Here is a 12,849-nt window from a genome sequence, read left to right on the forward strand (position 1 = left end):
GGACGCCGCTCCATCACCCTGCGGGGCGCCAGGCCCGCTCTCGGATAACCCTCGCGGGCGTTCGTCGCCGCCGCCAGCTCGACCGCCTCTACCAGGCTGTGGATGTCCTGGGGATTTTGCATACTGACCGGGCACCTCAGCGGGCGGAGCAGCGCCTGTAGCAGCCGATCGATGAGTACTTTCTCCGCTACCTGGTCAGCGGTAGGGGACCCCGCGAGAAGCCACAGGTGAGCCAATCATTTCATTATAAATTAATTATATAAAATCAAATGAAATAATAAAAACGAAATATTTAATATAAATTTAGTTAATGTTTTAGTTATTTCTTAACTAAATGTAATATTTAAAATGTAAGCAATAAGGTACGAGACTTAACTTAACTTAACTTAACTTAAGCCTTAATAAAGCCTTGACTTATTCACAATAAAATATGAAAACCAAAAATTTGGTTTTAATATTTTCAGCCTTGACATATTCACAATAGAAGATATTAAAACCAAAAATGTATGTATTGATATGTTACTTTTTTTAAGCAAGTTGAAGCTTTTAAGCTGTCCTTCCGCTAAAAAATAGTTCCTGACAGCAACAGTAAACGACAATTCCAATGTAGCACGCCACACAAATACAGTACATCTGCTTATCTCTCAGCATGAGAAAACGTCTGCTTTCCGTCTTTTAGTTTAAAAAAGACTGATTCGCGGCAGGGCACGAGTTTGCAAGCGTCATTACAGTGTAAACTGATGGACATATAGACATACAGAATCATACCTGAAACAGAAAACTCATAAATACAGTAATATGCCCTCCTCCTTTTAGCTCACATTACAGTGCAAAAATACTGTAATGATGTACTCTCCGAAACTATTAAATGAAAAATCCATATAGTTTTTTTTAATCCTCCCTCTCTTCTCCTTTTCCCCTGCCAGGGGTGAGCCTGCTGGTTCCACCAGGGACGATTCCTCAGGGCAAGTTCTACGAGATGTATCTCATTATTAACAAATGGGAGAAAACAACGTAAGTCAGCCACTTAAAACAGTTTCTTAGTGCCCTGCCCCCATCACACTGTCATTTCCCCACATATAACGCTTGCATTTATCTGTCACTTTGTGCACTAGCAAACAGTCCAGTTCAAGACATCTCAACAGCCCTTGCAGAACAGTATTGACTGCACAAACGCTGTGACCCCAATGGCAGCGCTAGGGAGAAAATAACATTTCAAAACTATGACAGTGGAAAAACACAAACAAATATGTCTTGAAAACACTGAATGGTTGTCTGAGCTCTGGCTTTTTTGCTGAGGCCCTCTCTCTTTTTATTTTTTACAGTGTTTGTTTTTGTTGTCAAAAATGAAATATATAAATATCACTGTGCCTTCAGAGCTTACAGACTGCAAGCTTTGTGTTTCTCACTATTTGTAGGTGCCATACATTTTCTCAAAACACTAATAATTACCGTCAGAGCCATAGCTCTGGGTTAACACATCCTAGTCTTTTTACACACTGAGCTTTGGTGCGCATGCAGCTGACACATGTTTGAATATGGCTTGCAACATTTCTTTATCCCACTGTGGTAGAAGTACAAAAATACATTAAGAAAAAAAAACTATTTTCTCTTTCAAAAATTTCAATCTCAGATTACTCTAAATGAGAGAGTACACACTTTGGGATGCTGTGTATTTGATGATGTGCTCTTTCATTTGTATTGAATTTGGCAAGCGGCATGAATGTCATTGTGAATTAGGGCTGCAAACCTCTCTTGCTCTTTGTTTTGTGTCAGATTGCCGTCAGATGGAAGTCAGACCGTATTAAGTCCAGTGGTGAGCTGCGGACCCTCTGGCATGTTGCTGAGCAGACCTGTGGTCCTAACTCTGCCTCACTGTGCCCAGCTAGAGCCCCCAGACTGGACCCTCACCCTCAAAACGCAGAACCATCAAGGCGCCTGGGAGGTGAGGATGACTTCTCAAAAATGAGAGAGGCTAGATCACTAGATAATGGTAGACAATCAGTGAAGCTTTGGGAAATGGGAAGAAAGCAAGATGGAGAGCATTTTATAAACAGTGATGGGGATAAATGAGACATCTAATGAGGTGTTTTCTGACACACTCATTTCCTCCCGTCCACTAGGAGGTGCTAACTGTGGGAGAGGAGAGTCTGTCAACGCCATGCTACCTACAGGTGGAGGAGCAAAGCTGTCATATTCTGATGGAGCAGCTGGGGACGTATGGTCTGGTGGGACAGTCGGCTCCCCCTCGGCCAGCCTGTAAGAGGCTGCAGTTGGCCCTCTTTGCTCCCCGGGCTCCGTGCCTCTCTTTGGACTACAACCTGAGGGTCTACTGCATACAGGACACCCCACATGCCCTTAAGGTCAGTCTGTCTGCCTCTCTTAATGGGCTTACTTTGCCAATACGTTTAGTTTGGAAACAGGCTAAAATCTTGTTATTCTCTTCCTGTAGGAAGTATTAGAGGTCGAGCGAAGTCTGGGTGGGGTTTTACTAGAGGATCCCAAACCTCTCCTCTTTAAGGACAGTTACCACAACCTGCGGCTATCAATCCATGACATTCCTCATTCTCATTGGAGAAGTAAACTCCTGGCTAAGTATCAGGTGAGAGATTTCATGTTGTTATTGGTTATATGGGTAGAATGTATTTTTATGTTTAAACTTTTTGTGATAAATGCAAATGTAATTTTCTCAATCTCTGAAACAACTTTCCTAAAAAATCTTAAAAATATCTTTAAATAAATCTTAAAAATCTATTGTTTTAAATGAAGTTAAATCAAAACATAGAAGTGCCATGATATAATATATAATTGCTGTTCAAATGTTTGGGGTCTGGGATTAAAAAAAAAAAAAATTTCTTTTATGGTCACCAAGGCTGCATTTATTTGATCAAAAATACAGTAAAAATATTTTATTGTGAAATATTATTTCAATTTAACACAACTGTTTTCTATTTTAATATATTTTAAAATGTAATTTTAGAAGTTGAAACTGGATTTTCAGCAGTCATTACTCTAGTCTCGAGCGTCACATGATTCTTCAGAAATCATTCTAATATGCTGATTTGGTGCTTAGGTAACATTTCTTATTATTGTCATTGTTGAAAACGTCGTGCTGCTTAATATTTTTGTGGAAACTGTGAATTGCGTAAACTTTTTTCCAAGATCCTTTGATGAATAGAATGTTCAATCTATATATATATATATATATATATATATATATAATTTACATACTGTAGAGAAAATACTCTTTTTTAATGAAAATTCACTTTTTTCAAGATTCTTTGATGAATAGAATGTTCAAAAGAACCGCTTCCATTTTAGTAACAATAAATCTTAAAAGTAAAAGTATTAGTTTTTTTTATCTTACTGATCCCAAACTTTTGAATGGTTGTATCAGTAGATAATTTATTTATTTTTTTTCAAATATATAAATGTATAAAATTCTATATGTACATTTTTATTAAATTATGAAATGTTACCTATTTAAGCATCCACAGATGGAATTCATGATGTTCCTTTCACAAAAACAAAAACAAACAAAAAATTGCCTATTAATTGTGTCTGTCCCTGTTTCCCAGGAAATCCCGTTCTACCACATTTGGAGTGGGAGTCAGCGTCCATTGCACTGCACCTTCAGTTTGGAGAGAGGAAGCCTGGTGGTTTCCCAGCTCACCTGCAAGATCTGTGTCAGACAGGTGGAGGGGGAAGGACAGATATTCCAGCTTAACACTGACATCCAAGAGGTTCAGAAAAGATATATTATTTATTGTCAAGTCACTAATGCATGATTTAATAACTACTGTTTTCTTGTGTGCATCCTCATTAGACCCTGCCCCCCCACTCACCACTGCCAGCAGGCGGTTCGTGTCTAGCATCGTCTCAAGTGGGCCCGTATGCTTTCCGACTGCCCGTCTCCATACGCCAGAAAATTTGTGCCAGTCTGGATGCCCCTAGCGCACGCGGCTGTGACTGGAGAATGCTGGCTCACAGGCTGGACTTCGACAGGTAATTTTGCCTGCACCAAAATAATCCGCATATATATTTCTACACGACAGATGATGAGAATAATTTCATCTCTTTCCACGTCTCTCCCTCAGGTATCTGAATTACTTTGCAACCAAACCCAGCCCCACAGGTGTGCTGCTAGACCTGTGGGAAGCTTGTCACCAGGGTGACGCAGACCTGGTCTCTCTGGCAACGGCTCTTGAAGAAATGGGCAAGAGTGAGGTCTTGGTTGTCATGACAACGGACGGAGATTGCTGATCGGCAAATTAAAAGTGTGAGAAGGGGACATATTTGCCACTAAAAACCTAGAATTAATGCAAGCGGATGGAAACTGTGTTCCAGTGCATCGTTACAACTTGCCTTTTACCTCAGTTCCTTTGTGCTCATGCAGAATATTCCAAGGATCGTGATGGGGTCAGGCGCTCTGGATGATCTCCGAATAATACATATCAAAATGTAGCAAACGTGACGATGCTGCAATCACAAAACAGATGTTGTTCGAAAAGCAAGTCAGTGCATTTGCTGGCACGGTTCCGATCGGCTCATGATTAAATGATAGTTGCATCATACTGATACACACTGATTCCCTGCTACACATACCAAGTGTGAAAGTACACGATCAAACACCATTGCACATCAAGCCGCTGGCTTTGTTTCCTAGCGACTGCTAGATGTTTAAAGACACTGAGATTCTGTGTCCGGTAAAACAGCAGTGCGCCAAGCTCCTCAGGAAACACGCTCACACAGAAATAAACAAGAGTATAGATGGAAACCCGGGATACCAACAAGGAGCTAAGATCATCTGCCCTAAAATGAGCTTTCATGATGATTTCACTTGAAACAAACCACATGCTTCAGAGAGTTGCTTCACTTTGGCTTTAGTTTGAAGCATTATTTTCTGTGCGTGTATTTTGAAATGGCATACAGGAATGAATTTGCGCGTTCTCGTTAGCAGAGGACCAATCTTTTTGCTGGATTTTCATCTTTCTTCTCTGGTCATACCTTCATTAGCCTCTCTTTTTTTATATTCGATCGATCATTTGTAACGCAGGAGAACTTTCTGGTAAACTCATATTAGTTTCCTATAGGGAACGGACTTTTTTTAAGTTATCCCTATTTGTGGATCATTGTTTTTCACTTTTCTGTTCGTTACTGCCGTTATGCATCTGCTGCGTCGTTGTATTCGTCTCTTGGGCAGGATTGCAGTAAAGGTTTTGTGATGTACTTCACAAGTAAAAGCTGACTTTTTTTGGTCATTGAAACTGAGATGGGATGAAATTGAAATGTTCGCTGAGGTTAAATGTGTTTTGATCTTTCTTGGGAAAGCGTACTGCAAATATGCTGCGCTGGTTAAATAGGATGAAAATTGCACGGATGGCAGAAAGCCCTTTTCGGGGTTTGATGCCAGTCAGTCGTGCCGTTTAAATTATAAATAGTAGCCTTGAGAGGTGGCTTAAGTGCTCTGTTGATTGCAGTATGACCCACTTGCTCTTTATTGTCTGTTTTGACTTTCAGGTTTTAATGGGTTTCCCTTGAGTAAGCCTGAAAGCCATGTGCCGCTTATTATCAGAAGTCATGTAATCAGTTGAAGTGGATGTTGGTCCATTTATTTTTTTTTCTTGACTTTTTCTTCACAAGTGTTCAAATGTCTGGCAAAAAAAAAAAGAAAAAAAAGTGCAGTATCTGTTTATGCCTGTAAAGGTGTGAATTAAATAACTGAGGTGTGTGTGTCTGTGTGAGAAAAAAAAACAGTGTGAGAGCTTGTTTGCTCCAACCTATGAGTCAGTGCTATAGTGTATATGAATGAACAGGCTTCATCATATCTGTTGTTCCTCCTTTCCCTATTATAAGTACTATGCAAGTGCACAACAAAAAGTGAATCTGTGGACGTCTTGATGTCTCGTGTGTATGAAGTACGTGGAATGGGAATCTTACTGCTTTCCCTCTTCTGATCACTGCTGTAACTAAGCTGGGGAAAACTGGACCTCTTAGGCCTCTCAGCTGTAATAAATGCAAACAAAACGACTTTAATTGCGTGCGGGTCAGGGATCCATGACCTCTTGTGTCGTTCCTCATCAATTGTTTAGGAAGCTTTTGGCTTGTCACTTGCACCCTCACAGTGAACAACAAAAGTTTGTTTGGAGGGTTATTTTTAACCCTCTACATGACAAAGGGCGCAAAGAACATTGAAAATCCCTGATGAACTCTGAAATGGCTCTGAAATGTCTCCAGTCATCTCTCGGTCAATGTTACATGAAAACGCCTTTGACATGTCACATGTAAAGCTTCTCTCTGGCTGGTAGTTGCTGTTTATGGATACTCAAGTGTGGCCGAATTTAACCTTTTTTTTTTTTTTTTTCCAGATGTTATTTTATATCAAAGAAGGTACAGAAGAAGTCATGCGTTTTTCCATGTAATGCTGTAAAGTAATACTGTACATAAATGTTTAGACTTCTTACTGTAACTAAATATAATTTTTATGCAATAAATTATATTTCCTAGTTTAACAAGAAAGTTGTGTTTTTTTAAAGCTCAAATTGTATGCGCGTGTGTGATTTTTTTTTTCTTCAAGATATTTATCTTCAGGATCATCTTCACATTAAATCATAAAATCACAAAGTTTAAGCCATTAGCTAACTATTTCATTCTCATAGTAATCAGATTGTGGTATCGCAAACTGAAGCTTTTTAAAGACATATTAAATGCATTACAGGGTGAAGAACCTTTTCCCCTCAGTCTTTATAGACTTGTTACAGAGATGTGGAGAGGATGCACGTTTCCGTTTATCTCTGAGATAAAAGTGTACATAATGCCCTGGAGGGGAAGCAAGAGCGATTGAGAGCGAGAGTGAAAAGGTTTTTAGTGTCTGGATATCGCACTCGGCAGCTGCAGTGGGCTTTTTGGTTTGAGCAAGAGACCCGTTTCATCATTTGGTTAAAATGGTTGAATAGACATGTAATCATATTGCCTTCTGCTCTGAGTGTCTATTCCATCTTTCCCTAGAGCAATTCACAGGCTTTTTCTGCACTTAACAATACACCAAATAAATTGCCAGACATTCATTCAGTCCAACTTTATTATGAATCTGTTCCGCAAAATAAGTTATTTAAATAAAGAATTAGCCTGCGTCTCAGGATTTGGAAAATTGTATTTCCCACGTGAAATTAGTTTTATACGGAACTGTCGTGTAAATTTGGAATAAAAATGAATTCTTTAAAATACACGCGTAGAATATTTAGCTCGAGACAAACAGCACTTCAACCCAATTTATTATGTAAGTTGTCATTTACCACCATCGTCTGGTAGTTAAAAGAACTACAAGTTGTACAAGTCTTCTATGAAGAATGTCATATAGTATAAGTAAAGTAAATATCTACAATATTTATGTTTTCAATATAATATTTTCCCGGGATTAAAAATAAATGTGTTTGTTTTTATCCACTTTTACATCGCTTTTAATAAATGTCGGTCTCACAGATGTAAATTAATCGATGTAATTAATATGCCGCCACACGGTGGAGCCCGAGTACAAATTAATATTCAAATAATTGCCTGTGTTTGTTGCGTGTAAATATATGTAGATACAGACCAGTGTATAGGAAAGGATCGCTTCACTATGTGTTAGATTTCGCTCTTATGCATTTGTATCGCCATTGTTTTTCCCTCGGATCTGCTAAATCCAGTTTGTGTGTGATATTCTAAGCATCCAAATAAAATAATAGTAAAATGTCTGTTTAACGTTCAATATAAAAGGAAAAAAGTGACTGTCTGAGGTTCCTGTAACTGGACTACAGACTCATGGTCCCTCCTCTCACTCAGCGCTTCTCATCTCTCCAACAGTAACTTACTGGCACTTCCTTCTCTGATGGGCAATGTTTCTGCTCTTGATGATGAAGTTTATCTATTAGGTCGATGTCTTCTGTGCAACAGTAACGTTAGCCTGATTCACATTTAGCAACATGTTGAAGGTGGGTGTTGAATCCGCCAAAGGAATTCCTAAAAAGACACTTGGAATTCCAGATCCTATAGCAGGAGTCATCTTTAAGGGTAAGACTTCACGTTTTCCCCTCAAGGAGTTATTATTATTTTTGTATTTATTTATTCGCATTTAATGAGTTAAATTGTGCGTTTGAAAACCTAATTAAACAATTAAAATAGTTAACGGAGTTTAACTATAAGGCTGAGTTGTCGATGTCTTTTTAAATATATGTAAAAAAATATGAAGTTTTCTAAAGCAACTTAACTTTTTATCGTACGTTTTTTTTCTCTTTTGCGATGGGTTTGTTTACATGTAAAAGAACAGCGAATTTCCTTATAAGGGCTTGGAATGACCCATCGTTAGGGAAACATACGTGTCCCTCCCATAGGCACTGTAAAAAAATAAAAAAAAAAAAGTGAAAATGTGCAGTTATTTCAGCCTTAATATTAAATTTGACTTTGGTGTTTTTTTTAGGTATTCCTGTATATAGCACATTTTTTACATTATAGTCCCTAAAACTAAATATAGGCTAATGTATAAACAAAGAATAAAATGATATTTTAAATATATATTCAGAGTTACTGTGAAGCTGTTATATTAATATCATAGCTGATGTAGTTTGATTGGTCATAATATAGTTAAAGAGACTTGACGGCTTACTTATTTCAACTTACAGGTGAAAAAAAGAAAACAAAAGCCATTGACAAAGAATTAAATCCTGTGTGGAATGAGGTCAGTAGTACAAGTCATAGTGGTTTCTTTTTTGTTGGACACTAAAATTATGTCATTTAAATCAATGCATCTAAGATGTGAATATAACCAAGACCTGCTTTTGCCATTTCAGATTATTGAGTTTGATTTGAAAGGTACCCCATTGGATTCCTCTTCATTCATTGATGTGGTTGTGAAAGACTATGAAACCATTGGAAAAGACAAGTATGTTTGCATCCATCACTGTTTGGGCCTTTGTGGATTCTAACAAGCCATAAAATGGCGAGCATGGTGAAAGAAAAGATATTTCTTTACATTTCTGCTGGTGAAGGTGGTGTAGGTGGTATTCTGCGTTTGCTGAGTGGGTGTGGTGGGTTTCCCTGCAATCATTTCACACAATCATTTCACACTGTGTGTAAATATGACTGCAGTTGAAATCACTGCAGTGTAAATGATAAACCTAAAGGAGCCTTGTACTTTTTTGTAAAAGCTCTGTGAACTTTTAGGAGCAGCAGTGGGTTAGTGAGATTAGTTAGTGGAGTGCAGAGTTAGAAATGAAAGCCTTTAAAACCCACTGCCACACCCAACTACCTTGTCTTAACTTGCTGAGTTATGCTGGCGAGAAACTCTAAGCAGTCCAAAGTAGCACCTTAGGTGAGTCCTTTAAAAGGCTTGTTAGATACACATGCAGTCAAACCTAGCTGGGTCTTAAACTAGTGAGCATTTGGTTTGGATCAGAAGGCAGTTCTTTCTTCCATGTGGCAAGTTTTACTGTGCAAAGTCTGCCATGATAATGAACTTTCCATGAGTCACGCAGATGACTTCTCCACAGCTTTTTTTTTTTTTAGTTTGCAGACTTTCATACGTTTGCACGTACTTGCTGAAGTTTTGTATTCTTTGTTGCCACAGGCTAGAGAGTAACATAGCAACACATGTAAAAAAAAAAAAAAAAGGTTAACTTGTGAAAACTTGCTTGATTTCAGTGTTGACAGGCATTTAAGAATTATGAAATCTTTTTAAATTCACAATTGCCTTTGGCCTTATTTGGGAATTTAAATGTGATTTTGTAGAGGAAATTTATTTGAAGGAAATTCAGGAAGTTTATCCTGAATTTATCCTCATCATAGTTTATGACTCATAAGTAAATCATGTGCACAGTTTCTTTTTTTTTCTTTTATATATTTTGGACGTGTTCTATAGGCCTATGTTAAGTCCGTTTCTGAAGACCACAGTGATTTGACAAAGGAAATGCCAGCAGATATTTTTGACATGAAAAAAAGTGCTGGTATGTGATTTTAAGATTATATTTACTGAGTATTTACAGGGAGGGTTTAAATATTCCAAAAATTATGTTCCAAAACAGACAAGCTAATGCCAGCAGCCCTCTCAAATATGTTTATAATGCAATAAGCCAGTCTTCAAAAAACCTTGACAGGGTGATCAGGACCGTAACACAAAGTAGTATGATTTATTGATTATGACAGATCATGACTGTACAATTTCCATGTATTACACAACAGGCAAGTTAATCTCCATATGATGCTGAGTCCTGTCCACATGGTGAATGTATCATTCGTGATGGTGCTGTGCAAACAGGATGTGTCTTTTACCAATGTGAATGCTTGTAATGTAAATTATTTATATTACACTCTTACTCGCTTCACATGGTCTCCACAGAAGTTGTAGACAAGCTATACATAAACTTAAGGCATAAGGCAGTTCAGATAAGTTGTGTTCTCAGGCGTCCCCTCTCTGAAGTTGCTCAAGTCCCCTCTGCCTGGCACATAAGTCTCTGGCCTAGTGCCCTCTGTGTTTAAGCTTTTGGATCTACTGTACAGTAACCAGGATTTAAAGGGGACATATCATGGAAAACACAGACATACGTTAACGTTTACAGCACAGTTTATTTTATTTTGGAAAACTTTTTATTCATCAAGGACACATTAACAGTGACAGATATTTATGATGTTACAAAAGATACATGCTATTTTTGTACTTTGATTCATCAAATAATTGAATTGGATTCATAAAAAAAAATCCATTCCACAAAAATATTAAGCAGTGTTAAACTGTTTTCAAAATGTGTAATAATAAGAAATGTTTCTTGAACACCAAATAAGCATGGTAGAATGATTTCTGAAGAATCATGTGCCACTGAAGACTGGAGTAATGACTGCTGAAAATTCAGCTTTGACATCATAGAAGTTTTCAAATGTAATTATATTTATCAATGTTTCTGTTTTTACTGTATTTTGATCAAATCAATGCAGCCTTTTTGAGACTTCTTTCTAAAGCATAAAAAAATCCTACAGACCCCAAATGGTATTGTATGTACATTTGTAGACAAAAGAAGCAATTTTTATTGTAATATTTCATTAAAAAAATTGTATGTACAATACAAAAGCCACTGCAAGTTTTGACATTTAGATTCAGACATGCTTTCTAAATGTTATGAAATAATAGCGTTGTGTAAATACAAGGATGCTGTTTTATTCTTGACCTCCATATTTTCCCCATGTCGAAATCTGGTGGTTGAGCTCACTCAAGCTAAGTCACTCTGATTCATCAGCCATTGCAATACTGTATAAATGATCTCTTTCAGGTGTCTTTGTGAGCTCTTAGTCAGAGAGTTCTGACTGGACTTGTCCTGGGTGAGAAAAGCAGAAATCAAACCGAAAAATTGCATCTTTATTGTTTTTCCGATTTTCACCCTATTCTGAAAACTTCCTCACCCAAGCTAAGTCACTCTGATTCATCAGCCATTGCAATACTGTATAAATTATCTCTTTCAGGTGTCTTTGTGAGCTCTTAGTCAGAGAGTTCTGACTGGACTTGTCCTGGGTGAGAAAAGCAGAAATCAAACCGAAAAATTGCATCTTTATTGTTTTTCCGATTTTCACCCTATTCTGAAAACTTCCATTATGAAAACTTTCTCTGGTGTTGTTTCACTGCTTAAAATCAATTTATACTCGATTTTATACTCTATATGCGAGAGTTGCTTAAACTGTATGTCCAATTTGTGTAAATATTTTAGTTTGCTTCCCTGTTTGTTTAGTATTGTTTTCTTCTACTTTCTAGATTTATTGGTTCGGCAAAGATCTCTCTTAAAGAACTGGCTGCTGGTCAGACCAGATCTCTTCCTTCCAAGAATATTCCTCTAATTAATGAGAAGAAACAGGAAACTGGGGTAAATATGTTTGTACAGTATGGACTAAAACAAAAACAATGATGCTGACTAACATAGAATAATTTAGTATAACTATTCTAACTGCATTTCTCTGCATTTACTACTTTAGGCAACTATCAGTTTAACGATTGGTTATGAGCCTCCTGCAAGTACTGTCCCGAACCCAAATGATCAAAACTTGGTAGATGGCCAAACTGGAGAAACTGCAGGTATTTTTATTTTCCTACATATTACTGTCCTACATAAACTGTTGTTTTTTTTTTTTAAACCAGTTGGGTTAGACTGCCCTACAGAACTGCAGGAAGATTTTAGGCATTTGTGTTTACATACTGTATGGAAATGATTGATGCAAATGAGAGACAGAACATGGATCACTCACAAACAAAAAGGACACTCTACCAGAGCCTGCCACATTGTCTCTGTGTGCCTAACAATAATGATGATTCACATTTTAACTATGCTGCAAAACTAGGTCATTCAGAAATCAATACAATATTGCAGTCAAAAGTACTCTATCAATGCATTAACACGTAACCGCCCACATTTACATATCAACACCTACGTATACAGTATTCATCAGCTTGGCAAAGCTTTGCTTAGTGAAATTAACATTAGTCATTTACATCTAGGTGTCTTAAAGGTACAGTAGCAAAAACGGGGGTCACTGGGCCATTACCTTTTTAAGTGATACACCTTTGTATCTTATTTAGCCCCTAAAGGGAGCATATTAGTCCCTTAAATGTACATATTAGTTTTTAAAGTATACATATTAGTACCTAAATGGTACATATTGATTGTATTTTGAAAGTATACCCACCCCAGTTCAGAATTATTAGTATTTTTTATGTTATTTTTATATATTTATTTATGATTTTTTTATTTATGTATTTTTTATATATACAGTGGGTACGGAAAGTATTCAGACCCCCTTCAATTTTTCACTCTTTGTTATATTGCAGCCATTTGC

At 37.3% G+C, this 12,849-nt stretch overlaps 2 protein-coding genes across 4 annotated transcripts in view; both read left to right on the forward strand.

Moving 5' to 3' along the window:
* LOC107688303 (netrin receptor UNC5B-b-like) overlaps window positions 1-5,581 on the forward strand; it is an 86,327-nt gene extending 80,746 nt beyond the window's left edge. For both annotated transcript variants that reach the window (XM_016485923.1, XM_016485924.1), the window contains 7 exons: window positions 927-1,014; window positions 1,777-1,945; window positions 2,124-2,363; window positions 2,453-2,602; window positions 3,579-3,743; window positions 3,827-4,005; window positions 4,098-5,581. In XM_016485923.1, the coding sequence (XP_016341409.1) occupies window positions 927-1,014; window positions 1,777-1,945; window positions 2,124-2,363; window positions 2,453-2,602; window positions 3,579-3,743; window positions 3,827-4,005; window positions 4,098-4,263 (1,157 nt within the window). In that variant the 3' untranslated portion in view covers window positions 4,264-5,581. The remainder of the gene's footprint in view (window positions 1-926; window positions 1,015-1,776; window positions 1,946-2,123; window positions 2,364-2,452; window positions 2,603-3,578; window positions 3,744-3,826; window positions 4,006-4,097) is intronic.
* Window positions 5,582-7,796: 2,215 nt separating this feature from the next.
* LOC107688302 (myoferlin-like) overlaps window positions 7,797-12,849 on the forward strand; it is a 25,860-nt gene continuing 20,807 nt past the window's right edge. The window contains exons 1-5 of one of the 2 annotated variants that reach the window (XM_016485921.1): window positions 7,797-8,052; window positions 8,661-8,716; window positions 8,829-8,920; window positions 11,774-11,882; window positions 11,992-12,091. In XM_016485921.1, coding sequence (XP_016341407.1) covers window positions 7,965-8,052; window positions 8,661-8,716; window positions 8,829-8,920; window positions 11,774-11,882; window positions 11,992-12,091 — 445 coding nt within the window. In that variant the 5' untranslated portion in view covers window positions 7,797-7,964. The remainder of the gene's footprint in view (window positions 8,053-8,660; window positions 8,717-8,828; window positions 8,921-11,773; window positions 11,883-11,991; window positions 12,092-12,849) is intronic. The other variant, XM_016485922.1, reaches the window with a different exon arrangement.

The sequence above is a fragment of the Sinocyclocheilus anshuiensis genome, unplaced genomic scaffold (assembly GCF_001515605.1).
Source record: "Sinocyclocheilus anshuiensis isolate Anshui unplaced genomic scaffold, SAMN03320099.WGS_v1.1 scaffold809, whole genome shotgun sequence".
Lineage (NCBI taxonomy): Eukaryota > Metazoa > Chordata > Actinopteri > Cypriniformes > Cyprinidae > Sinocyclocheilus > Sinocyclocheilus anshuiensis.